We start from the raw sequence: 23521 nt of genomic DNA, 5'->3' as shown, positions 1-23521 counted from the left end.
CACCACCCTCTTCCTCCCCGCCCAGGATGAAACTCCTGCCGTTAGAGTCAGGAACGGGTCTCGTGGAGAGGACCTTCTCATGTTCTTGCTTCACCTGGTCGCTGTGTCAGGTGTCGGAGACCCGAAGGCTCTGCAACGTGAGGTTCCTATTTAAGGAAAAGGAAACAGAACCACACACACAGATTCGGCACGGGGCCATGGCGGCGGCTCTGGCACGCGGGGCCCTGGAGCCTAAATAAAGCTCCTGGTGCGGCTGCCTCTGGCCGTCAGGGCCAGGTCCCGGCGCTCCGGAGTGGGGGCGCGTGGACGGGTTTGGTGGGAGTGTTCACGGAGTCCCCCTCACGGGCGAGGCGTTCCCCTGTCTGTGTGGTGTCTGTCTGGTTCAGTGCAGCGACCTCATTTCACCGCAGCACCTCTCATACAAATCAGGCTTCTCGCTTGGCGACGCAGTGTAGGTCTCCACGCGTCTGTGAGAGCCGACACCGAGAGCCTGGGGGCCCCGAGCCCGGTTCCCCCCCCCAACCCCTAGTGGCACTGGCATGCCGCACTAGGGCGCAGCATCGAGCAGACATCCACGCACTAAGCCTTTGTGTGATTATCCTTGTTTTCACCCACGACTAACCTGGGGCGTGGAGTGGCCACAGGCCTGCCCCGTCGCCCACACGGGCAGTGTGGGGGCAGGGTCGCACCGGTGTTCGGACCTCCTGGCGTCCCCGTCGCTCTCGTGCAGGTCTGCAGGGGTGGGTGGCGGGCGGTCCGCTGGGTCACTTGTCCACCCGCAGACGCGGACAGAGGCCCCCGGGGCCGTGCGGACACGTGGGCTGTCCAGGTCAACAACTCAGCGGCACCGACCGTCAGGCGCTCCTGCTTCCCGTTTGTGTTCGGCGATGTTGGCTCAGGGAGGCTACAGAGCTCCCTGGGCCCGCCGTCTGTACAGGAGGGACAGTGCCTGCGTGTGACCCCCTTTTGCGGCGGGCAGTGGGCTGTGCGTCTCACGCTCGCAGCCTCCCTCAATCCAGATGGACCGTTACGGGCGAGTTCCCTTCTCTCCGTTATTTTGTGGTCTAGGCGCTTAGGCAGACTGGATGGAGTTCAAGGCCAGGTCTTCTGATTCCAGGGAGGGGCTGGGGAGGTAGATTATTCCTTGGCCCCTTCGTTCATTCGGCAAACATTTCTGAGCGCCGACTCCGCGCCCGACTCCGCGCCCGGCTAGGCGTCGGAAGCGGGAAACGAGGGACAGGCCCCTGAGCAGGCGCTTGGAGCCCGGCCGAGAGCGGGGGCATTGGGGTGAGAGCTGGGGCGGCCGGAGAGGAGCAGCGTTGGGGTGAGAGCTGGGGCGGCCGGAGAGGAGCAGCGTTGGGGTGAGAGCTGGGGCGGCCGGAGAGGAGCAGCGTTGGGGTGAGAGCTGGGGTGGCAGTCTGCAGAGCTCTGGGGGCGGGCTCCATGCTTTGCGGGGGGCTCACCCTGCCTCCCAGGGAGGGGGTCAGCGCCAGGGCCCCCCACCCCGGCTCTCCACGCCCGCACGCGCCTCAACGCCTTCTCTGGTCTCCCCGGGCAGGGGCTTCGCCATGAGCGTCCCCGACTACATGCAGTGTGCCGAGGACCACCAGACGCTCCTGGTGGTGGTCCAGCCCGTGGGGATCGTCTCGGAGGAGAACTTCTTCCGCATCTACAAGAGGATCTGCTCCGTGAGCCAGGTCAGCGTGCGGGACTCCCAGCGCGTGCTGTACATCCGCTACCGGCACCACTACCCGCCCGAGAACAACGAGTGGGGCGACTTCCAGACGCACCGCAAGGTCGTGGGCCTGGTCACCGTCACCGACTGCTGCTCGGCCCGGGACTGGCCGCAGACCTTCGAGAAGTTCCACGTGCAGAAGGAGGTCTACGGCGCCACGCTCTACGACTCCAGGCTCTTCGTCTTCGGGCTGCGGGGCGAGGTGGCGGAGCAGCCGCGCACCGACGTGGCCTTCTACCCCAGCTACGAGGACTGCCCGACCGTGGAGAAGCGGATCGAGGACTTCATCGAGTCGCTCTTCATTGTGCTCGAGTCCAAGCGCCTGGACCGGGCCACCGACAAGTCTGGGGACAAGATCCCTCTGCTCTGCGTCCCGTTCGAGAAGAAGGACTTCGTGGGGCTGGACACAGACAGCAGGTGAGTGTGCCGAGAGGCCCGGGGTGCTGGCTTCGTCCTGGGGCTGCTGCCTGACGTCGGGGAGGGAGAGGAAGGCGCAGTCCGCTCACGTTCAGACTTGAAACCTGCTCCTGGCCCAGTAGTTCGGTTGGTTGGAGTGTTGTCCTTTTACGCCAAGGTTGTGGGTTCGATCCCCGGTCGGGGCACATCACAAGAATCAACCAATGAGTGCATAAATAAGTGGAACAACAAAAATGGGTGTTTCTTTCTCTAAAAAGAAAAACAACCAGGACAGCCTTTGCATAAGGGAAATCCTTTAAGGGTTGCTGTGTTCACTGACTCCCCCTTCTCAGCTGGAACCCCGGGGGGCCCCCCAGCGGGACCCTTGGAGCTGCTGCCCAGTGTGGCAGCCACGGCCCCTGCGGCTCTTGCGCGCCAGAGGGGAGGCCGGTCCGAGCCGCTGTGAGCTGTGAGGACAGTGCGCGTCGGGTGTGGAGCCTTGGCACGGGAAACATGATGGGAGATGGCTCATTAATATTTACGTTCTGATGACGTGCCCAAAGGATAGCATTTTACATAGATTAGATGAAATAAATTATTCAAATCAGTTTTAAATATTTATTTTCTGCTATTTTGTTTTATTTTTTAGAGAGGGGAAGGGAGGGAGAAAGAGGGAGAACCACTGATGTGAGAGAGGAACATGGACCGGTTTGCCCCCGGCACGTGCCCTGGCCGGGGACCGAACCCGCCACCCGGGCCTGTGCCCTGGCCGGAAAGGGAACTGCTGACCTTTTGCTTCGCTGGAGGACACTCCACCAGCTGCGGCAGACTGGCTGGGGCCTGTTTCCTACTTGTTAGAATGTGGCAACCAGAAAACTTAAATTCCCTTTTGTGGCCCCCGGGCTGTCCCTGTCGGACAGCGCCGCCCTGGAGCACAGCGAGGGGCTCACTCCAGGGCGTCCCCTGGATCCAGAGGTGGGGGCTGCATCTGGAGGGGCAGCAGAGCGAGGCGTGGACTCAGCTGGAAGTGGACCCAGGGCCCTGCCTCCCAGGCCGGGCGCCGGGCGTGGGCCGGGCCCCGTCTTCCCTCCTGGCAGCCACAGTGTCCGCCTCAGGACATGGGGGGCACCCCTGGCAGGGGGGGGACGTCCTGAGAGCTGCCGCCTCCGCGGGACAGGGAGCGCTGGGCAGAGCGGGAGGAGGTCAGTGCTCGCAGTCTCCTGCGGTTAAGCCGACGGCCTGGCCGTGCACCGGGACACCAGGACTGTGGGTGTGACCTGCGGCTCCTTGCCCCAGCCCGCCCCACCCTCTGCTCCGTCCTCAAGTTGCCGCTGGGGCGTCTGAGGACAGCATGTCAGCAGCAGGAGACGAGGGGCGAGCCCGGGGTGCAGCCGTGTGCCCAGAGCGGCCCCTTGCCAGGGAGAGCTCGGGCTCGCCGTGCCCGGGCGCCCGTGCCGCTCCCCCCCCTCCGTTGGCTCGCTGTGACGACGGTCTCGCAGTGAGGCGTGGGCGGCGCGTGTGCACGCTGGCCGCGGCCCGCTGCAGGTCAGTGCCCGGTGTTTCCAGGGTTGACCGGAGGTCAGGCACTGCCTCCTGGCCGTGGGTAAGTTGGTGGAGAAAGTGTCACAGCCTTAGGAAACAGCTGGCCCGGTCCAGCCCCGTAAGTGACGGGCACAGTGCGGCCCGAGCCAGACCCGAGCGCAGTGCCCTGCAGGGTCTGGGGTGACTTTTCTTTCTTCACCGGGACGCGTTTGGGTGGCCCGAGGGAAGGACGAGGCACTCACTCCCACAGCCTGTGCTCGACCACTGCAGCGGCCCGTGGGCACACGCCGGCGCGCCCCTCCCATCCCTGGAGCTGTGGCGGCGAGGCGGGGGAGCCTGGGCCCCTCCCAGGGCAGAGCTGCCGCGCCTCCTGGGCTGTCAGGCGGGTCACCCTCAGGGAGTGGGGCGGCCCGGCTCACACGGCCCCCTGGACGCCCCATGTCACCGCAGCCTGGGGGCCAGCGGGGACAGGCCTCTCCCCATTGCACCGACCGCTGGGTGAGCGCCTGAGCCTCGAAGCAGCCTGGGCGGGGAGTCCCGCCCTGACCCCTGGACCAGTGCCGCCTCCTCTGCTGCCCGAGGCACCGGAGACATTTTTTGCTCATCCCCTTCTTGGCTCTGAGGCCGCAGACCCACCAGAGAATACAGCTCGGTTTTGCGTTTGAAATCTGGGCTCACCGTTCGGTGGGAGCAGCGAGACTGTTCCGGGACACCGGCCTGGTGCGTGTTTGTGGGGCACCTCGGCGGGCCAGGTGCGCTCTGGGCATCGGGGCGCAGCGGCACGTCGAACCTCGCCCCGGCAGCCCCTTCTGTCCTGGCCGTACCCCAAACACTCCGCCTTCACTCGAACTTCAGTGAGGTGCCAGTGACCCCAAATCAGACCCCCTCTCCTCTCATCGCTGTGAGTCCGCTGTGGCCTTCATGGCGCCACTGCTCTCTCACCTCTGCCCCCAGGACCTGGGGCCGGGGCAGAGTCCGAGTCTCACCTGCAGCCCTCGGTGGGGGTGATATGACGTGACGTGTCTGTCCGCTGGGGAAGGGGGCTGGGCTTTGGAGCTCAGAGGGGCGTGCCAGCAGCAGGCCCCGTGCTGGCTCCCCGCACTGGCCCCACAGGCTCCCCGGCAGAAGCCCCTCGCTCCAGGCACCCCCCCACCCCGAGTCCCAGGAGCGCTGGGGTGGGGGTCTTCCTGAGCGTCCGTGTGTCCCAGCCTCAGTGGGGCTGGGTGGGTTCTCGCACGTGCAGTGTGGTAGCTGTCAGTTATTTTTGTTCTTGTGTGTTTCTAATTTTGCTTGTTCTTTCTTTTCTTTTCCTGTCTCTCTCGTACCGCCCCGTGAGTGTGTTGTTGGGCCTGAGAAGGTAGGCCGGGAACGTGTCGCGCTGGAAATAGCCGGATCGCCCTCCGTGCTGCCTTCCCACCGCCTCCCTCGCTTTAGAGACAAGCCCTGCCGCTGCCTGGACCCACGGGTCGTCCCGGTCATCCTTCCGTTTTCTAATTGTGTTTGAATTTCAGCTTTTCTAGCACGTAACCCACTGGCGTTTGAGCTCTGCGGAAGCACCTGCTTTGGGGACCCTGTTTGGTTTTCCTCGGTATCTGCGACCAGCGAGCCCTCACTAATGGTTTTGTTCGCTCGAGGAAGCGCGGTGCTCGTCGGCGTTGGCCGCTGCGGAGGGCTGGCTCATGGGCTGCTTTGGCTCGGACGGCGAAGGCTGCAGCGCCTTGCTCGACCCCGGCTTTCAGCTGTGCGCATCAGGCACGTGGTTCTCGGCTGCTGCTGGGCGACGTGCATGGCGGTGCTGCTGGACCGCGGTCGCCCGCGGAGGGACAGGGACGCTGCTGGAGGAGGCGGCCGCTGGAGTGGCGCCTGCTTTCACCCGGAGCCTGCCACGGACCTCGCCGTAGCGATGCCCCGTCCTGCGGGGGCGGAGACTCCTGGGGAACTGGCACCGGCCGTGTGTCCCCTCGACAAGGGCAGCTTTGTGAGGCACCGGGGACGTGGGACCTGCTGCTAAGTAGCCAGTGGGTTTGGGTCTTGGGGACGCGAGGACCTCGGTCACCCACCGTGGTGGCCTTCCGCCTTCGCCAGCGGGCGTGCCGAGGGAGGCGTGCCCTTCCCTGCCCGCAGCTGCCCGGGCCTGCCGCGCCTTTGCTCCGCGCCCTGCGTCGGCGAGGAGCGCCGTTTCCAAGTGTGTCGGGGCTGATGCGCGACCCCGACGGGCAGGTCGTGAGTCTGCAGTCGTGCACCCGCGGTGCCCGCGGTCGGCCCTGAGGGACGCTCTTCGGTGGCCCAGGACCCACCGCGCCTCCCCGGGGAGGTTTGCCACCGCCGTGGCCGGAAGGCCGTGGCTGTTCAAGGCCCCGGTCCCTGTGGGAACACTTGCGTCCGCGTTCACTTGGTCTCGTGGACACAGGCTGACATCCTGCAAGGCTGCCACGTCTGGGGTTGAGGGAGCAGAGCACGAGTGAGTGTGGCGAGGACCAGAAGCCGGAGCTGCCCGGCGTGGAGCACGCCTGGCGGGGGTGCTGCGGTGCCTGGGTCCCGCCCCGGGCCGCAGGGCCTTTCCCGCACCTACCAGACCCCAGGGGAGCGCTGGGAGAACAGCCCGGCCTGGGTGCCCCCCACCCCCCACCCCTGGCAGGTGTGACCATTAGCCGAGGTTTCTCCCAGACCTCGGACCCTCCCAAGTTCAGGCCACAGGAACACCGTGAATCCTCTGACTTGGGCTGAGATTTTTTCCCCATGCCTTCCCTCTTCACTCTCTTCCTCCTCTTCCGACACGGCCTCAGGGAGGCCACGGTCTTGGTGGACGGCATGGACGGACGCCCCGCTGGTGGCTGGGCTGACCGGTGGTGGAGGGCAGCCCGGCCGAGCGCTGGAGGAGGTCGTCAGGGGAGGTTTCCTGGTGGAGGGGGCCCCGTACTGCGCTGTGGAGCAGGAGGGAGCGTGAGCCGGGCGCTTGGAGGGTTCTCACCGGCGTGTCACGTGCCGCTGGGCCAGCCGGGGAGAACGGTTTGTGCAGCAACCGTTCCAGCACCTTCCTCGGAGATCCACGTGGTGCGCTGCTGTGCGGGAATTCCTGTCTTCCGCTGACGCCGCGCAACAGGAGAGAGTGACGCTCCGATGCACGCTGCCCAGAGCGCAGGCTGGAGCGGCCCGGGCAGAGACCCGGTGCCTCGTGGGGTGGGGCTTGGGGAGAGCGCCCGGTGCTGGCACGCTCGAAGGGGCCGCTGTGCCAGTAGAGTTCAGGGCGGAGGGCGCGCCTGTGGGGGCACCGGGCAGGGCTTGTTTTCGTTAGAGCTCTCCGCAGGGGACCAGCGAAGGCCGCCAGCCGGGCGTGGCCTTTGGGAGAGGTGTGTTCGGGGCTGGGTGGCAGGGGCAGCCCTGAGTGCCTGTGTGACCCGTCTACTGGTTTGGTTTGGGGCGTCCAGGGGAGCGGAGTGGGTACCCGATGCGGAGCAAAGCACACTCGCTGTTTGGGAGCCCACGAACGTTGGAAGTTGATTCAGCACAGGATGTTCTGGGAACACAGCAGGGACCCCAACCCGAAGTGCTGGGGTTGGAGGCAGGGAAGGCTTGCCTGAGAAACTGACTGTCAAACCCAGCCCTAAGGAGAGTGGGTGGAGCCTGAGGTCTCGTGGAGGGGTTGCAGTGCAGGGGTGGGGTGGGGGGAGGTTGGAGTCGGCACTGGGGTGCAAGGGAGCTGTGGGAGGGGCTAGAACTGGGGAGGGAAGCCCTTGCAGTGCTGTGGGAAGGTTCTCCTGAGATTACCCACGTGTGTGGGGGGGCCGGGACCAAGGACAGGGTGTCAGAAGATCACAGAAGGCTGTTGAGGTGACCAGTGGGGGAGACAGATGCCCATGTCCGTTTGGGGGCCACAGAGGGGTACTTCCTGGGGGCGGAACTTGTCAGCTGGGTCGCTGGAAGACTGCCTGTGGCGGGGGGAGCTCGGGTGGAGGCTGGCGAGGCCCCTTTCTCCTTCTCCGCCGTGGGTGACCATCGTGGTTCACGCACCGTCTGGGGCGGAGGAGCTGAGTTCCGGGGCAGCCAAAGGGTGGTTGAGCTCATCAGACTTGGATCTGATAGGATGTAAACTTCGTATTGAGATGCGTCTCAGTATTCACTTAGCTAGAAGCCTTACACCTTATGTTTTCATGGTCTGGGGAAATTTAATACAGCTGTGATCTTGAAAAAAACTATATCTAAGAAATTGAATAATCAAAGCATAGGAACATTTAAGAATGGTAATGGAAGATCTGGGGGCGGTTTCTCCGCTGTCCGAGCTGACGCGGCGTTGGAAGCCCTTGCGGCATCTGAGGGTGCGCTCCGCCCGGGCCCGCCCCGGCAGGCGGTTTCCCAGCTGGCTCTGAAGTAGCAAAGACGAGCCCTTGTTTGCAGAAGCCGGAGGCTTGGCTTGCGATATGCGGTGTGGCTCTCTCCATGAAATAATGATAGGGCTGGCGTTCAGAACGTGGGAGCTAATGAAGTTTTTAAAAAGCCGGAACAGACGTTCCCGTGCTAATGGGGTGACTGGAACATTCGAAGAGAAAGCCCTGGTCCGACGCTGTCTGTGCAGAGCCCACGGCGGAGGGCGTGGCGGCCGCCTCCGGCGCGGGAGCAGCGCCGTGTGAAGGCAGGACCGCTCCAGTGCGCGTCTGGCCGAGCGGGATGCCGCCTTCCCGCGCTAGAGCGCCCGGGTGCCTTCGCAGCATTTCGTTTGCCTGCCTGCCCGCAGCGAGAGGCGCACGCTTGGCCCGTGGGGGCGGGGGCCGGCCGCGGGCAGTGACGCGCCCCACGCGCCCTGTGTTTCAGGCATTACAAGAAGCGGTGCCAAGGGCGCATGCGGAAGCACGTGGGGGACCTGTGCCTGCAGGCGGGCATGCTGCAGGACTCGCTGGTGCACTACCACATGTCGGTGGAGCTGCTCCGCTCCGTGAACGACTTCCTGTGGCTCGGAGGTAAGGCGGTCCGTGCGGGGGTCAGATGCGCGATGGCGGCCACTCCCGTTCCGGAGGGGAGGAAACGGAAACCGGCCCCCCACACAAAGGGCGCGGGAGGAGGGGCAGGCGGCCTGCTGGGTGCTTAGGGCCGTCTCCATCTCCGGTGACCTCCCGGCCTTGCCCTGCACCCCCCGACCTGCCCGCACCCCAGGCCCGCTGGAACACTGCCCCTCACTGCACACTGGTTCCGTGGTCCTCCGGTTTTCAACTTCACCACGTCCCGCCCTCCGCTGGGCGCCACCCCCACCTCAGCCGGCTCCCACACCCGCCCTTCGGAGCCTCGCCCACCCCCCGGCCGGCGGGTGGAGGAGCAGGCCGATCCGAATGCTGGAACAGACGTGAACACGAGGGAAGGACTTAACACACCACCGCCACGCTCGGCCAGCCCCGCGGAAGCGCACGCACACGGGGAGTCCCAGAGGCCGCCAGCCGACTGACTGCAGGAGCCAGCGTAGGAGTCCGGCGCGGACGCCGGACGTTAGGAGCTCTGCGGAGATGTCAGACAGGGCCGCTCCCCCAGCCTGTTCGTTCTGTTGGGGACGCCAGTTGCCTCCCCTAAAAATCCCACAGGTCTCGGGCTTCTTATTGTCTCAAGGAATTAGCACATAAGTATTTAAGTCCTTTCATACTTCTATTCTGAACATGGTAAGCATCTCCAGCTGCACCCCACGCACAACACACACGCAGAGAAGCTCTCTGCGGTCCTTAGTATTCTTCCGGAGTGTCAGGGAGTTCCGAGTCCGGAAAGGGAGAGAACCGCTGGGGAGCGGATGGAGGCGCCGCTGGCGGACCGGCCGCGCTCCCAGGGCGCGTGGCTGCCTGGAGAGGGAGGCGGGCCCACGGGGGTTGCCCCGCCGGCACGGAGGCACCCAGGGTGTCCGGTGTGGGCAGGTGCGCTGGCCCTGCTTTGGGACGGCTGGTGGGCGCGCTGGCCCGCCCAACAGGTGGGTGCAGTCCCTCCTCCTGTGCAGCCTCTGGCTTTGTGAGCCGTTCCCGTGGTGCCGGCCTCGGTACCCGCCCGGCACGGGAGAGGGCTGGGGGCGTGTCCCTGCTGGGGCCACACCAGCCGTCTGCAGGCGTGGTCTTTGTTCTGGGGGAGAAGGCACACTTCCCCGTGAAGTGCTCTCACCTTCGCCGGGCGCCGCGGTCGGAGCCGGGGACGGCCGCCGCCTTCACTGACGGCCCTTCTCTGTCCTCCCGCGCAGCCGCCCTCGAGGGGCTGTGTTCGGCCTCTGTCATCCACCACTACCCCGGCGGGACCGGCGGCGGCGGGACCGGCTCTCGGAGGCTGCAGGGGGGCTCCGTTGCCGCGGAGGCGGCCAACAGACATCGCCCAGGTGAGCGCGGCCCCCTGCGCGCGTGACCTCTGCCCCCGAGCCCAGCCTGACCGACGTTTGAGTGCGGCCTTGTGGAGTCGGACGTCTTGCGCAGAAGATGCTTTCTTCTGGTTTTGGGCAACATTTGTCAGTCGCGCCGAACCTCGTAAGCAATGCTGACGGGTTGCAGAGACTGGCGGGTTTCTGGGGCACTTGCGTGAAGTGCACCAGGCTGACCTTGAGGTCCTGGGTCTGGGTTTTCTCCGCGGTTCCTGTGCGCTCGGCGGAGCCGCCCCAGAGGTCGGTGTGTACAGCTGACCGGGGGCTGGGCTGCCTCGCGCTCTCCCAGGTGATGGATTTCTCCTCACGAGCTGAGTCTGGTGTGCTCGTGTTCGTGGGCACCGATGGAGCACGAGGTGCTGCGTGCGAGTGTGGGCGGGGGAGGCCTCGGGTGCCTCTCTCCCCGCAGTGTGCCGCCCCCACAACCGCAGGGCGCAGAGACCACCTTCGTGGGCCGGGCGCGGTCGCTGCAGCCTGAACTCCGTGCCCCCCACCGCCCCGTAGAACGCATGGCGGCGGTTCTGGGCGGTGGGCCGCCGTCCCTGGAGGACTCCCCGGCGTCCTCCCCGGCGTCTGGGTATCGTGAGAGAAAAGCAAAGCGCACTGAGGGGGGTGCAGCAGGGCTGAGGCTCAGCACCCGGTCTCGGCCCCTCCCTCCCGTGCGCCCCATTCGGACCCCCAGTGCTCTCCGCCCACGTGTGTTCCTCCCTGTCCTCGCTCCTGCCCCTGGCGCCCTGTCCCTGGTGCGAGGTCACGGAGTCCAAGGCCCCCTGCGTCCCCCCGCCGGCCCAGCCACCCGGTGCCGTCGCGTCCTGCGCACTCAGGAGGGCGAGCGCGGGTCCTGCTGTCTCTCGGGAGAAGGTGGTCCGCACTCCCTCCCTCCCTCCAGGGGTGTCCGGGCGGGGGTGCTGGCGCCTCCCCTGTGGTTCGCAGAGTTCCCTCGGGACACCGTCCTACTGAGGCTCCGGGGACTTCCTGGAGCGGCGTTTCATTTGTCCCCTTGCTGAGCATAGGCAAAACAGTTTCCACCTTTCCTGAAAAACTGCTCTGTCTGCAGAAGAGAGATGTCTTTTTTTAGCTCTGCGGAAGAACCTGGGAACTTTTTAGGGCTGAAGGCAGTCTCCGGGGGAGCGCCCGTGAGGCCCGGGTGAGAGCTGGAGGGGCAGCGAGACTGCGGGGAGGGCAGGGGCCGGGCCGTCACCAGGCTGCACCCCAGGGCAGGGCGCCGCTGCACCTGGCGCGCTGGTTTCAGGATGACGGGCGCGTGGGGCCCCCTTGTCCTCCGTCGGGAGCCCGGGGCCTGCACCGCCCGAGCGAGGCCCGACACGCCGGCCGGCGCATGTCCCCCGTGTCCCCGGCCCTGTCCCAGCAGCAGACAGCAGACATGCAAACGGGGAAGGCTGCTCGGTCTCAGCGGGCCTCGGTTTCCCTGTCGGTCGGGGGGGGGGACACTGGCAGTCCGCACCTCGTAGGGTCTCGTGAAGCTCGAGGGAGACGCGCAAACCCCTGGCATCTGAGCCGTGCGAGCGGCTGCCGTCTCCAGTGCCGCCGCCGCCGGTGGTGGTGGTGTGGGCTCAGGAACGGGGTGGGGAGGCTCTCGGTCTCGTCCGCTCATGGGGCTTTCAGCGGGTTTCCTCGGGGACCAGGGAGTGTTTTCCCACTCAGAGTGGGGTTGTCTTAGTGTCAGAAGGATTCTGTGCCCTCGGCCTCTTTTGGCTTTAATTCTTCTTTTGCTTTAATTTTTTGCAGACTTTACTTTCCTAGTGGTCAGATGTTTGAGGACACTGATTTTTTTTTTTTTCCTGGAGACTTGTATGTGAATCTGCAAGTCTGGAATCAATGGACACAATTTGGTTTGTGAAGAAAATCAGTACATGTTCTGCAATCAGTCCGAAGGGGAATGCCTAGTGACTAGTAACTGTTCCTCCTGTACGGCTCTTTCTGCTGTTTCGTCTTTCTTAACTTATTAACAGTGATCTTCATTATCCTCATAATTATTAGAATAGCCAAGAATTACCCAGCCCCCCCCCCACCCCCCCCAGGCCTGTGGCTGTGTGGAACGCCCTCCCGCGTGGTCGGCCTCCCCGCAGGCGCGTGAGGGCAGGTGTCCGGTCTCCACTCGGCGGGCGGGGGTCAAGGTTTGCAGACGGGAGGTAACTTCACCCAAACCACGCCGCCTGCGGGGGCGGGGCAGGCCTGGGGCTCGAGCCCAGGCCGCCGTGAGGGCGCAGCACGCTTGCCCGGCCACCCTCCCTGCAGCCTCCTGCGCCGGCCGCCGGGACCTCTGTGTGCACCAGGGGAGCCACGGCGCCCTTCGCTGCGGGCCTTGGGGGGCGGGGGGGGGGCAGCAGGGAGCAAAGTCGTGTGTGTATTCTCGCACGTGTTTTGTTCTCAGTGAGCCGCCTAAAACAGTACGTTACATTTTTAAGTACGTAAGCGCTGAAAACAAAACATTACAGCGATTGTCGTGAAAGAGAAGTGGACCGTGAAAATCCGACCACTGCCGATGACGTGACTCTTGTTTTTCTGGTGATGCCGGTTGGGAGGAAACATAGTTCAGGCTGAACTGGGTATGTCTGGTCTGGAGCGTGGAAGACAAGATCAGGTCAGCGAATGCTGCGAGAAAGTGAAAACCTGTACTTTTTTCTCCTGGCGATGAACGTGCGTTTTATGGGACTTGGGACTTGGCCCGCCGTGCCGTTTATGACCCGAGCCTGTTTCCTCGTTTGTGAAGCGGGGACGGTGCCGTTTCCCGGGTGCGGCAGCGACCACGAGGCACCGTGGACGCCCCGCCCCGCAGAGGCGCTCAGCACCCGCCGGCCGTCGCCGGGAGTGAGGGCGTGAGCTGGGCCTCGGGCTGTGCTGCGGGGCCTCCGCCCTGCCCCCGGAGAGGCCGCCCGCGTCTGCCGCACCCTCGGCGTGTGTGCGTGTGCGCGTGTGCGGGCCGCGCCTCGGCCGTGGTCCGCCGCCGCGGTCGGCGCTCGGCTCCTCTTTACTCCGGTGCGGTGTGGAGGTGTGTGTGGACCCCTCTGGTGAGGCAGGGAGCGCCCACTCGCCGTCCGACCTGCTCTGCGGCCGGGGAGAGTTTTGATTCGTTCTTGTGCCTCTGTCAGGTTAACGACCTCGGGCAGCCACCTGTCACTTCCTTCACGGGTGGGGACAAAGGGGAGCCTCGCGCGGCTTTACCGCGTGAGCAGGCGTTTCTGTGTCTCAGCGGCACCGTGTGACTCACAGCCACGGCCCGCCCTGCGGGGTCTTGCGCGGGACCCTCAGACCCCCCACTGCTGGGGGAGCGCCCTCGGCGCTGCGTGGCTGCAGGGGCGAGTCCCGGGGCCTCAGCCTCCCCGGTCTCTGAACATCCGCTCCTTCCCGCTCCAGCGCGGTTCCCGTGAGCCCATGTCTCCTGTCTGTGTCCCCGAGCGGGCGGCACACCAGACAACGCTCCCGTCCCCGCAGCAGGGCCAGGGTCCCCGGACGTCCTGTTCTCGGAGGCCTGGCCGTCACCGCCAGCCTGCGGGCAGCTCCCGTGCTCCTGTCGCCCGGGGCGCCCCTGCTGGCCGACGGCGGCACCGCGGCACCTCCGGGGGCCCGGTTCGGGTTCGGGAAGGAGACTTACACACGTTCGGTCATCCGACCTCTGTGTGCCCTGCTTCCGAACAGTGGCCGTCTGGGTGCCCGGGAGAAGGGTTCCAGGTAGAGCTTCTTTGATTGTGTCACCGCAGTGGGAACACTGCAGATGGCTGAACACTGCAGACGGCTGGGCGAGCGAGGGCGATGCGGGCCCTTCTGCCGACGCTGGAGACCAGGCAGCCGTGCTGTTCGGGCGGGCGGGCCCGCGGAGCCCCTCGCGGAAGAAGGAAGCCCCTCGCCCTCCCGGGGGGTCGAGGCCGCGGCTCACGCCCCCTAGTGGTCAGTCAGTGGGGGGGCGCCTGAGTCGGGTTTGAGGGCCGAGGGCCCCCTCCCTCGTGTGCATAAAAAATGTCCGTTTTTCATGGTCGAGCTTTCTCTTTGCTCTTTGAACCCCATCTCCAGCCCCCGTGGCTCGCCGACCCACACCGGGTGTGCCGGGGGGGGGGGCCACGGAACACGCAGGGGCGGCGCCTCAGGCCCGCTCCCAGCAGGGGGCGTGAGGGCCGGCTGCCCGAGTGTGGCCAGCGGCGGGGGGGGCTTTCACGGAGGAATGCGGTGACTTCGAGTGGTCTGCGGTCTCCGCGCAGTGGGGTCCCCCGCCCCCCACCAGTCCACTACGGAGAGGCCAGATCACTGAGGGCTGCGCTGGTGGCTCAGCATCACAAAGGCTTCAGCTGTGGTTCCCGTGTAAAGGACGGCGCACAGAGTCGTGTGTCTGACCAGGCTTCTCACCGAGCGGAGAGGTGCAGGGTTGTCTGGGGACGCGTCCTCCTGCAGCTCCGCCAGCAGGTGTCCCGGGAGTGGTGGTGCCCTGGGGAGCGGGGTGTCCTGGCTCCTCCGAGCCTCGGTCCCCTCATCCACAGAGCGGGGCTTGTCGCCCATCCACTCGCGGCGGCGGCGGCGGTCAAGCACCGTGCTGGGCGCAAGGCCGTGCCCCGCGGAGAGCCCCTGTGTGTGCTGGGCCCGTGGCTGCCAGAGGGCGGTGCGTCTCAGTCAGCACTGAGAAATGGAGACCGCCCACTGCGGGGAGCAGCGGGAGGTGGGGAGGTCTGTGATGGTGCCGACCGTAAAGATAGGGAAACAAACAGTGCGGTGCCCCGGACGGCGCTCGAACGGGACCGTGACCGTGCCTGTCTCCGTGGAGACACCGGGAAAAACACACGGTTTCTGTCGGAGAATCGGACGGGGGCGTGTGTCTCTGACCCGTGTTAGCGGTGCTTGAATGGCCGCGGCTGACGATCGCGTGCGTGTTGGAACCGGTGCCCCCAGGCTGTGTCCTGCCATCGCGGGCACCGCGCTCCCTCCGCAGAGAAGGCTGGTCGGGGCTCCTGGCGCCGGGCGGGCGGCCAGACGATCAAGGCTTTCGAAGCTTCTGGCAACCGTGAAGTGAACTGTTTCGCATTTTTCTTCTAGTGTAGGTTTTTTAAAAAAACATCTATTTCATTTACTTATTTTTAGAGACAGGGTAAGGGAGGGAGAAAGACAGGGAGAGGAACATCAGTGTGTGGTTGCCTCTCGTGCACGCCCTACTGAGGACCTGGCCCCAAACCCAGGAATGTGTCCTCACTGGGAATCGAACCAGCGACCCTTTGGTTTGCAGGCTGGCACTTGGTCCGCCGAGCCACAGCAGCCAGGGCGTATTTAAAACTAACTACAAAGTTACATTGTAATAGTTGGAAATCCTTAGTTTGGGAAGGGTGCAGTAATTCTGTGTGTGTGTGTATGAGTGTGTAAGGTTTCAGGAAGCCTGTAGTAAGTCCCACACGGCCGTCTGGTGCCTCTGCCCCCACCGCCACACCCGCCCTGAGGTGTGGGCATGTGTTTGCGCAAACGAACTACCCCTCCTACCATCCCTGCATCCCCAGCTTATTTATGGAAGCGACAGGCTCTCACACTTGCTGAGAAGAGCTGGGGTGCGTGAGCTTAGGAAGTGTGGGGGGGGGGGAGCTGAGGAGGCAGGCGCCCACACTTTGTGCAGGGGGACGGTGGTTCCCCTCCCCCGAGGCACAAGGGCGCCCTGCGGTCACGCACGGTTGCTCAGAACGGCGCTTCTGCTCCAGCAGGAGCGTCTCGGGCTCCGGGCCGTGCGAGTTTGGGAGCACGGGTTAGTCGTCACCTTGACCCTTTAACGCACTTTTGTTTTGCCGATAAAGACCGTCCTCTGTTCTTTCTTCCAGGGGCGCAGGAGGTCCTCATTGACCCAGGTAGGCCGTCCGCGTGCTCAGCTTCTCTGGTTGTGTTCCCGAAGTGCTTGCCCCTGGCGGTGCGGGTGCGTGGCTGGAGCGCCTGCGGGGTGACCCTCGGGGCGCTCTGATTTAAGGCGCTTTAAATCAGAGCCCTTACGCCCTGACTGATCACTGCCTGGCCCTTGTGTGGTGGGGCACCGGTTGCTGTGCGCTGTCTGTCGAGGGCCGCCCTCCTCCGGCATGGCTGAGTGAGTGGTCTGCCCAGCGTGCTTCTCCCGCCCCCCCCCCCCCCCCAGTGCACTCCGCATGCGTGTCCAGTCCGCCCGAACTCGTGCGCAGTGTGACTTGGCTCGGGCCCTGTGGTTGACGCCCCTCTCAACGTCCATGTGACTCTGACTGCATTTTCTGTGTGTGTTCCAGCATGGAAAGAAAGTTTGCGTTTTTTGCAGAGGTGGGTGTGCTTTCCCCTCTTAACAGCTTCTGTGATTGATCTCTGTCATTGCAGTGCCTAATTATTTTATAATGAGCTCTATTGTCTTCTGGCTTAAGCGGCAGCAGTGACGAAGGGTGCATGATAAAGGAATGAAAACCTGCCTTCCTTTGAAGACGTTGATTCCATCTCATTGCGCATCTTGACTCTGAAATGAAACGGCGTCAGCCTCGCAGATCACTTTGTTTTAGCGCCGCGTTGAGTCCTTTCCCTTGCTGACGTTGCGTGATCGCGTCTCGGGAGGGCGCGCGGATCGTGCAGAGGAAGAGAGACAGACGCATTGTCCTCGGGGGGCCTGAGAGGCCGCTGGTGGGAGGGTGGGCTGAGGGTGAGGGGCCGCGGGGCAGCCCCGTGAAGGGACCCGATGCGTGGTCGCGTGGGTGCCGGGCGTGTCCGTGCTCAGCCCGCAGGAGGTGCCGAGCGGGCTGCCCAGCTCTGGGCTGAGTGTCCGTGTGCCGACCCCTTTCTTGGCAGGAGAACGAGACGCTTGGGTGAAGTGGAGGTCGCCCGGGGCCGTCAGGGAGACCAGTCGTTTGTCGAGATAAAAAAAGGATATGTATATTTTTATTAGTATATATTATTATATGCCTGCTCTCCCCGCAGCCCAGCTGAAGGTCCTGAGGATGAGCTGGGCGGCCCCTGGGCGCCCCACCCGCGTCCGAGGCAGAAACCTCGGAGTGTCAGGTGACCGTCCCGGCCTTTCTGGACGGCGGAGCGCCCTCAGCACCTGCTTCCCCTGGAACCGCTGTGGGGCCGGCGCCCGTCAGCTTCCCCTCGCAGCTGCTCTCCGGTTTCCACGTCGAGGGGGTTTCTGCCCCCCCGCCCATGCACAAAGTGACACTTTGCCTGTGCTGTGTGAGGGTGCTGTTCTGGGCGCCCTGCTGTTTCTTAAACGGCTCAGATGCAGGTTGCACACTTAACGTGCCCAGTCCGAGGTTTTCACTCTCCTCCGAGCCGCACACCCACCCCCGGGAGCCCTAGGACGTGTCCCCACCTCACCTGTCCTCCTGTTCCCGGTGGTCGTAGGAGCCCTTCCCACGCTCCGCGTGCCAGGTCCTCGGCAGACACGCGTCCTCCCGCCCGCGCCGTCTCGGCACTTCCCGCCGGGGTCCTCCGGGGACGGGCCCTCTCGCGTGTCCGCGACTCCGCTCTGCGTGCTCTCCGTCGCTGCTGCTTTTGGGGCCGCGGCTGAGCTCGCGCTGCTTTAGCGCGACTTCCCCCGTAGAGCAGTGCAGTGCCTGCAGCACCCTGGGGGCCGGGGCGCTGTTGTCTCCCCTCCCCCTCTCTGGGCACCGGTGCCGCCCCCCCATCTCCGGGCGCCAGTGTCGCCCCACCCGTGTGTAGGGGAGGGCCCGAGAGGCGGAGGCGGTGACTGGCTCGTTCCGGGTCACCGCAAGGAAGTGGCGACGTGGGAGTTCAGACCACGCACAAGCTTGTCTCCAGCGCCTGTCCTCTCTCCGACGCGCCCCAGTTACTTTTACGGGAGTTACTTACCAGACACTCTCGCCTGCTTGGTTTGCTCCTGGGCTTTCTCCCCGGGGCCTCGTCTCCTCATCCCCCTCCCGGAGCTCAGTGTGGGGGGCTGAGGTGGGGCGCAGGCGGAAACGTCTTGACCTGTTAGTTTCTGCGTCCCCCTCCTTGACCACGCCAGCGACCCAGCCAGGGTCACACGTGACCCTTTCCTGGTCCTCGCGCCGCAAGCAGGACCACGGCTGCGGAGTGGCCCAGGGAGCAGCGGGCCGACCCCCTTCTGCTCGCCCGCGTGTGAAGCCCCAGCGCTCACGCAGTCCGAGAGCCTTCCCGAGCGGGCAGGGCCGTTCTCATCCTGCTGCCCCTGCTGCCCCTGCTGCCCCGCTGCCCCGTAGGGGGGCCGGGGCTCGGTTTGTGAGTCTCGGCTGTGACAGTGACAGAGCCGGACAGCGCGGCCGTCTTTTGTCCCTCGGCGAGCAGATGGCGCGGAGCTGGCTCTTGGGTCTGTCCAAAGACTGGGCTTCCCAGAAGAGTCCCGCTCCCCGAGCAGAGGGGTGCCTGCCCCCTTGAGGTCTGGGACACAGGGGGCTACACGGCGGAGGGAGCTCAGTAGCTCCCTCGGCTGGAGGGGGGTGGCGTTGTTTCCCTAAGTTAAAGCATTCCGCCGTGGTTCAAGTAATCGGCACCTGTGAGCAGACAAAAGTGAGTTTGTATTCATGCGACTCGGGGCAGTCCCTCTGTCTGTCTGTCTGTCTCTCCGTCTCTCCCTGTTTCTCAGGGTGTCTCTGTGGCCCTCCAGCGATGTGCCGCCTGGAGACTTCCGTGGGGACGTCGCCCTGTGTGTGCCGGGAGCCTGCGCCCTGGGTCAGTGCGTCTCGCGCCCGAGTTCCTCTCGCGGTGTCCAGCCGGCGGGAAGGCCCCGGGGGCTGCAGCCGCCAGGTCGGCCCCCCCTACCCCCCCCCCCCCCCCGTGCATGCGAAGCGGGCCCTCAAGCAGGGTTTTCCCTTCGCTTCTCGGGTTTTTGTGATTTCAGTCGGAATTTTTGAAAATGAATTTGTTTTAGTATGTTGTATAAATTTCCCTAGAAACCTGATGTGTTTGTACTTTAAAATTTTCAATTTATGAAAAACTTCAATGGTACTTTTGTTATTTTTCACTAGGTATTCGTTTGCTTCTTTATAATTAAAACTTTTTTTCAAGTGAGTTGGTATTATGCATGTTTTTTAAAAAAAGCTTAGTTTTCTTCAAGTTACGTTCATTGGAGAGAATTTAGAAAGCAAAGAAAAACAAAGTAAATTTTAAAAGTACCTCTGATCTCCTCACCTAGAGATGTTATAATAATTTTTGAAATAGGGAAGTGCAAATCCTCCAACTTTATTTTTGTTTTTCAAGGTTATTTTGGTTGTTCTGAGTCCCTTACGTTTCCATATAAATTCCAAGATCCACTAGTCAATTTCTGCAGAGAACTCAGCGGGGGATTTTGACGGAGATCATGTTGGATCTACGGACTGGCTGGGGGAGTGTCACCACTTTAAGAAGATGAAGTCTTCTGATTCATGAACATGATGATTTTTCTATTTATTTGGCTTTAGTTTTAACCAAAGATTTTTTTTTTGATTTTTCAAAGTATCATTTTATACTTTTTTGGTTAAGTTTATTTTTAAGTATTTTATTCTTTTTGATGCTATTGTGAGGGCAATGGTTTTTTAAAAATGATTTTTATTTATTTTAGAGAGAGGGGAAGGGAGGGAGAAAGAGAGGGAGAGAAACATCAGTGTTGGTTGCCTCTCTCACGCCCCGTACTGGGGACCTGGCCTGCAACCCAGGCACGTGCCCTGACTGGGAATCGAACCAGTGACCCTTTGGTTCACAGGCTGGCACTCAGTCCACTGAGCCACACCAGCCAGGGCTGCAATGGTTTTCTTAATTTCATTTTCAGATTGTTCATTGCGAGGATATAGAAATAGTTTTTTCATATTGATCTCACATCCTGCAACCTTGCTGGACTCATTTATTAGCTGCAATAGTTTTTTAGTGGATTACTTAGGGGTTTCTGTATAGAAGATCATGTCACCTAAAAAAGAGGTGGTTTTACCCTTCCTTTACAGTTTGGATACCTTTTATTTATTGTTTTGCCTAATTGCTGTGACTGCAATGCCCACGGCCTTGCCCAGCCGCAGTGGCGGGCGAGGGCTTCCCCGTCTCCTGCCCTCGGAGGGGCGGTGTGGAGCCCCTCCCGGTCGGTCAGCGTGCTGGGGGCTGCGGATTCTGTGCAGATGGCCTTTCTCCGAGGAGAACCTTCTCGTCTGTTCCCAGTCGGCAGTGTGTTTTATCACGAAAGGGTGTTGGGCTTTGTCAGATGCTTTCCCGGTGTCTGCTGAGATGGTCATGTGGGTTCCGTCCTTCAGTTTACTGAGAAGGTGCATCGTATCGATAGGTGTTGCACCTTCACCCAGCCTTACCTTCTTGTGAGGAGTACCACGTGGTCGTGTGGTACAGCCCTCTTACATGCTGCAGGTCTACTGTGCTGGTGTTCTGTTGGGGGTTCTTCGGCCCGTGTCAGTGTGCCGACATGGTGTGCTCTGCAGTGTGGGGCGCGGCCGTGGTGGCGCCTGCGCAAACATAAATGAGCGGCTCAGGGGAAGCCCAGCCTCTGCTGCTGGGGAGGCTCGGGGGGCACGACGCTGAGTGTCTTGGGAGCCGAAAGAGGGTCTGTCTCTGTTTTTCCCGTCAGACGTGGGGGTGCCGCTGGCTACCTTCTGTGAGCGGAAGTTTCTCCCCACCTCTTCTTGGTGTGAGTTTGGGGGCTGAGGAGTTAGGTGGGTCTGCCGGTGGCAGGGTTGGCCACACGTTGACTGTGACAGCCACGGAAAGGAGACTTTTCTGTTTTTTGGTTCCGTGCAGCTCGGAGAGTGCTTTCATGCAGTTTCTGTCCGTTTGAGGGGACAGCGGCCTCCTGCTGGCGTCGAGGGTTTACAGCCGGGAGACCGTGTGGGCTGGCTGTGCTGTCTTCACGGCAGCTGAGCTAGTTATTGTGGTGTGGGCTTGGTATTTGCATATAATGCATCTCACGTTCTTTAACAACAGTTTCAACGAGGAGGAGAACTCCTCGTGAGCGAGTTAGCATTTAGTGCCGCGCTTTGATGGTGAGACTGTTACAGGAAGGATGTGAGCTGTGAGGGCCTTTCAAACGACTTCGTGACTTCACTCCAGCAGGGAGTCTTGTTGCGCCTCGTTCGTGCCCCTCTGCTAAACTAACCGGGCAGCGAGACTGAGAAAGCAAGGCCTTATTCCTGCCCTTCCGCTCGGTTCGCAGGTGCCCTAACCACCAACGGCATCAACCCCGACACCAGCGCCGAGATCGGGCGCGCCAAGAACTGCCTGAGCCCCGAGGACATCATCGACAAGTACAAGGAGGCCATCTCCTACTACAGCAAGGTGACGCCGCCGCTGCCCGCGCGTCCTGCGGACGGGATGGGCGCCCTTTCCCTCCGCGGGCCCCGCCGCTGCTCCTTGGGGGCGTATCTCCATTCGTGCACTCCCGAGATTTGATACTCGATGTGTGCGCGCACACGCACACGCACACGCACACGCACGGCAGGCTGCCCCCCACTTTCTGAGGGCGGAGCGCCCCTCCAGGTGTGCACTCACCGAGCGTGACAGGGCCGTGTCCGGGCGGACTCCTGTCTGGCTTCGGGGATGATTCCCACTGGGGGGCGAGAGGCAGTCCGCAGCGCCTTTTCTGTCCCACCCTCTCCACCCGTCCTCGGGCCCGGGGTCTGAGAGGCAGGACCAAGTCACCAGGAGAGGGCAAATCGGAAGACGGGAACGTTGAAGTGGAGGGCGATGCGGTGGTCGAGGGAGCTAGAGTTTTTGCAGCAAAGTGCCACGAACCAGTCACGGCTGCCCAGCACCGCAGGTGTGAGAGATTCTCAGCGTTTTAGCAGGAGATGTGCACAGCAGTGGCAAAGCCGCTTTGGATACTGTAACACTTTGAGGCTTTGTAACGCAGCCAGGGGTGGTGTTGGCGGGGGGGGGCGGGGGGGGGAGGAAAGGCGCTCCTGTGGCGCCCTAAGTGCCCTCCGTCCTGCCTGCCTCCTTTGCCCCCCCGAGGGACAGACTTCTGAGACTCGGATTCTGCCCCCTTGGGCCGCTGGTGTGTGCGGGCCGCTGCTGCAGGGTCTGTGAGTCCCCCCGGTGAGAGAGCCGCCTTCTCTCCCCTTTCCTGACGGAGCCCCCCCCCCCCCCCGCAGTACAAGAACGCCGGCGTGATCGAGCTGGAGGCCTGCGTCAAAGCGGTGCGCGTGCTGGCCGTGCAGAAGCGGAGCATGGAGGCCTCGGAGTTCCTGCAGAACGCCGTCTACATCAACCTCCGGCAGGTGGGTTTCTGCTCGCCCCCTCGCCTGCCTCACCCAGCCCCCGACCGAGGCCCCGATTTTTGCTCGGACAAACACCTTTGCCCCTCATCCGCTTTGCGACGCTGCACAGTCTTTATGCCGCCCACGTTACCCTCGTCACCTGCGGAGCAACCGGCGCTTGTAACCCTGTCTGGGTCGTCACACTCACAGACGTGAGCTTGTGCAGGTCCCCCGTAGAGCTCCCTCTGCACACCAGCGTTCCACAAACACTGCCCAGGTCAAACCCAGGTGTGTTTCTCGTCAAACGAAACCATTAGGACATTTTGTTGCAGATTGCTAAGGCAAAACTCCAACATTGGTGGTCTAGGCAGGTTGTGAGCATTTAGTTAACTTGGGTTCTTGTGGCTGAGGCAGTGTAGACGGAAACCTCGAGTGGTTTGCGTAAGGACTCGAGCCTAGGGTTAGAGTGCAGGTTGCGGTGGCCCCCCAGGCCCTCAGGGAACCGGGCACTGCGCTGTGAGTGGGGGTGGGGTGGGGGGGCTTTCCCAGACAGGCGGAGACTTGGGAGTTCATTCTAAGAAGGGCAGATTTTAAAAGAGAGGTCTCAAGGGCACAGGGGTGACGGGAGTGATGTGGTCCCATTCGTCTCGGGTGGGGTGAGCGTGAGGCGGGGGGCCGGTGTGGAGACCCGGAGGGGTCCCGGCGCGCAGCATGGTGGTCCCCACCGGAGTGGTCGGGTGGCAGCGGACACATAGCGGACAGATTGCAAAGACGTCCTGGTCGTGGGAAGGAAAGGGTCGGTCACGGCGTGGAGGAGGGGCGGAGGGGGCAGCTCCCAGGTTTCTGTCTGGGTCAGTCGGGTGGTCGCCGGGGACGCCGGTCACGTGTGCTTTGAGGAGGGAGAGTGTGGTGGGGGGTCCCAGAGGGAGGCTGATGTAATGAAGAGACAGATTTGTGGGCCTGGCGGGGGGAGGGCTTAGGTGAGGGAGGGTAGGGGTGGGGGAGAGAGACTTTAACATTCTTTTATCTTTTGGACACGCAAAAAAGTGTATGAATGAGAAGACCCTTGCCTCTGCCATCCAGATTCAACATGCATTCTGCCCTGTTGCCTGCAGAGGCTCTTTATGTTTTACGTAGGACTAAAGTGGCAGGTAGGAGCAGGTGAGCAGGAGCCTAGCATGGACGCGTGTCTTTCTTGTGCGTGTTCGGGTGTTTAGCATGTTTGCTCTCACAGCCTGCGGACAGAGGAAGGTGTGGGCACAGTGGTCGAGCAGGTGCGCCCTGGACCCTGACTGCTGGGCCACCCTCGGGCCTCACCCTGTTGGGTGGGCGGGGATGTGG

The 23521-nt window shown here is 63.0% G+C and overlaps 1 protein-coding gene across 2 annotated transcripts in view; it reads left to right on the top strand.

Moving 5' to 3' along the window:
* Nucleotides 1-23521, top strand: part of TRAPPC9 (trafficking protein particle complex subunit 9) — a 160854-nt gene that overhangs the window by 3619 nt on the left and 133714 nt on the right. The window contains exons 2-7 of one of the 2 annotated variants that reach the window (XM_045861309.1): nt 1559-2152; nt 8483-8628; nt 9876-10007; nt 15854-15880; nt 21139-21260; nt 22076-22201. In XM_045861309.1, coding sequence (XP_045717265.1) covers nt 1569-2152; nt 8483-8628; nt 9876-10007; nt 15854-15880; nt 21139-21260; nt 22076-22201 — 1137 coding nt within the window. In that variant the 5' untranslated portion in view covers nt 1559-1568. The remainder of the gene's footprint in view (nt 1-1558; nt 2153-8482; nt 8629-9875; nt 10008-15853; nt 15881-21138; nt 21261-22075; nt 22202-23521) is intronic. The other variant, XM_045861310.1, reaches the window with a different exon arrangement.

This window comes from Phyllostomus hastatus, unplaced genomic scaffold, assembly GCF_019186645.2.
Source record: "Phyllostomus hastatus isolate PE091 unplaced genomic scaffold, TTU_PhHast_1.1 phas_scaffold_21, whole genome shotgun sequence".
Classification (NCBI taxonomy): Eukaryota; Metazoa; Chordata; class Mammalia; order Chiroptera; family Phyllostomidae; genus Phyllostomus; species Phyllostomus hastatus.
The sequence above is the reverse complement of the archived record's forward strand: the minus strand, read 5'-3'. Positions and strand labels throughout refer to the sequence as shown.